The sequence below is a fragment of the Hibiscus syriacus genome, unplaced genomic scaffold (assembly GCF_006381635.1).
Source record: "Hibiscus syriacus cultivar Baekdansim isolate YM2019G1 unplaced genomic scaffold, ASM638163v2 tig00110020_pilon, whole genome shotgun sequence".
Classification (NCBI taxonomy): Eukaryota; Viridiplantae; Streptophyta; class Magnoliopsida; order Malvales; family Malvaceae; genus Hibiscus; species Hibiscus syriacus.
Window position 1 is genome coordinate 2,386 of NW_024062568.1, and position 1,875 is coordinate 4,260.

Genomic DNA, 1,875 nt, shown 5'->3' on the forward strand with positions numbered 1-1,875 from the left:
ACACCTGTCGAAGTTCAAAGAAACTCTTCCGTTGATCAAAATCCTCTAGAACTTCATCTCCTTCTGACCACAATCCCTTGACAAGATTACTTACTTGCCCGTAAAATTTATTGTGTCAAACAATTACATTTATCTAATATATCTACTCATAATAGCAATCATGACGCTAAGTCTAACACCACTAAGAGTATAAATTCCCATGTGAAACTGAAGGGGGAATCGAACCTTCTTGGCAGTTCATCTTCTCCATTGCTTCTCATTTTCTTCGGCCTATGGTCTTTCAATCCTCTTACAAAATCACTTAACGTGGCTCTCCATTAAAACCAAAAGGGGTGAACTGCCGCCACAATTCACATTTTACCACCAACAATGTATTATTAATTTTTGAACACCCTTCAAATGCAGGGTGTCATATAGCAGGGACACCATCAAACTTGGACTTAAAAAATGGCACCTATACACTTTTGAACTCCAATGTGATAATTTGACATCGGGTGTACTTGAACTAGGCCTATCCATTTTCACCTTAATATTTTTTTTACCATGGAACAATAACACAAGCTGTCAAGCCATTAATTCAAGAGTAATTACTTTTTAGAGAAAAAATGAAGCTTTCCCCTTCAACCTTGCTCCTTAAAGAGCCTAAATGTCGAATCTAAAAGAATTCTTCGTCCTAAAAAAGGGTCAAGAAAGCAGTATAAGTACTACAGGGCTTACAACAAGAGGCATTGACAACTTAAAGTTGACACAACAAACCTATAACTGTGCTCATGAAACATCACCCATTTTTGTAACAATCAATTGAACTGAATTGCTGTTGCATTCTTCAAAAAAATAGCAACAGCAGCAATAAGTCATACTATAGAAACAATGAGTAGATAATAAGATATTCTGTGATTATAAACAATCCATAAAGATGATAAGTATATATACAACCATATATACATTTGAACTTGAATTTGATACATAAATGGCAGAAATTTTAGAATACCCAATTAATCTGCATATCAGCAAACTGAAACCAATCTCATCGGAACCTTTCCCCTTTCTCCTGCTTCCCCGATACCATTTGCCACAATTCTGACCACCTTCTTAAACGCAAAGTGCACGCAATTCGACAAAGCAATCCAGCAAATCACCTCATACATAAAATCCATAGCATTTACGGTCCACGGAGATGACGACGAAGATTCATCCCAATTTTGCCCTCCAAACTCACCGAAATTCCAACCACTACCACCCCAACTGCTCCCTCCACCTCCACCGACGCCGCCGCCGCCAAACGGGCCATACCCATCGCTGCCGTCACTACTAAAGAAGAATCCGTGGACATCGCCATCGTCTGAGTCATCCCCGCTGATTAACTTCCGCTTGGTGCGACGCTTTCTGCGAAGTAGAGTTCGAGGTAACGTCTTATAGGAATTAGGCTTGGTGGGAGGAGGTGAAACGGCGTCTACGGGGACCATTCCAGCGGTTACCTGAAGAATTCCGAGATTATCAGAGGTAAAATCGGAGGAGATGGAAAAACAACCGTTTGCGGCGAATTGATGGTGGCGATCGAGAATAAAATTCGCAAACCCCACGCCGTTGGAAGTGGCTATCGTTAGCGTATCGCAAATTAAAGAGAGATCCATTAGATAAGGGGACGAATTGAAATAGAATTTAGGGATTTGGGGAATAATTGAAATGCGCGAAAATATCTAATAGAATTAGGGAATTTTGTGGAGGGAAGGTCAAGACAAGGAAAGAAGGGAAAAAGAAAACAAAATTGAATAGTGAAAACGCAACAGTTATTCTTACGTGGCGGCTTGGACAGGTGTTGACCGCTGGCAATCCCTTGCTTGTTGAGGTGGAATTTTCTGGCGGCGGTTAATT

At 40.5% G+C, this 1,875-nt stretch overlaps 1 protein-coding gene across 1 annotated transcript; it reads right to left on the reverse strand.

The window, feature by feature from the left end:
* Window positions 1–894: 894 nt before the first annotated feature.
* On the reverse strand, window positions 895–1,642 carry LOC120213064. The gene has a single exon (XM_039211198.1). The coding sequence runs from the start codon at window positions 1,632–1,634 to the stop codon at window positions 1,008–1,010; it is 627 nt and encodes a 208-aa protein (XP_039067129.1). The 5' UTR covers window positions 1,635–1,642; the 3' UTR covers window positions 895–1,007.
* Between the last annotated feature and the right edge of the window lie 233 nt (window positions 1,643–1,875).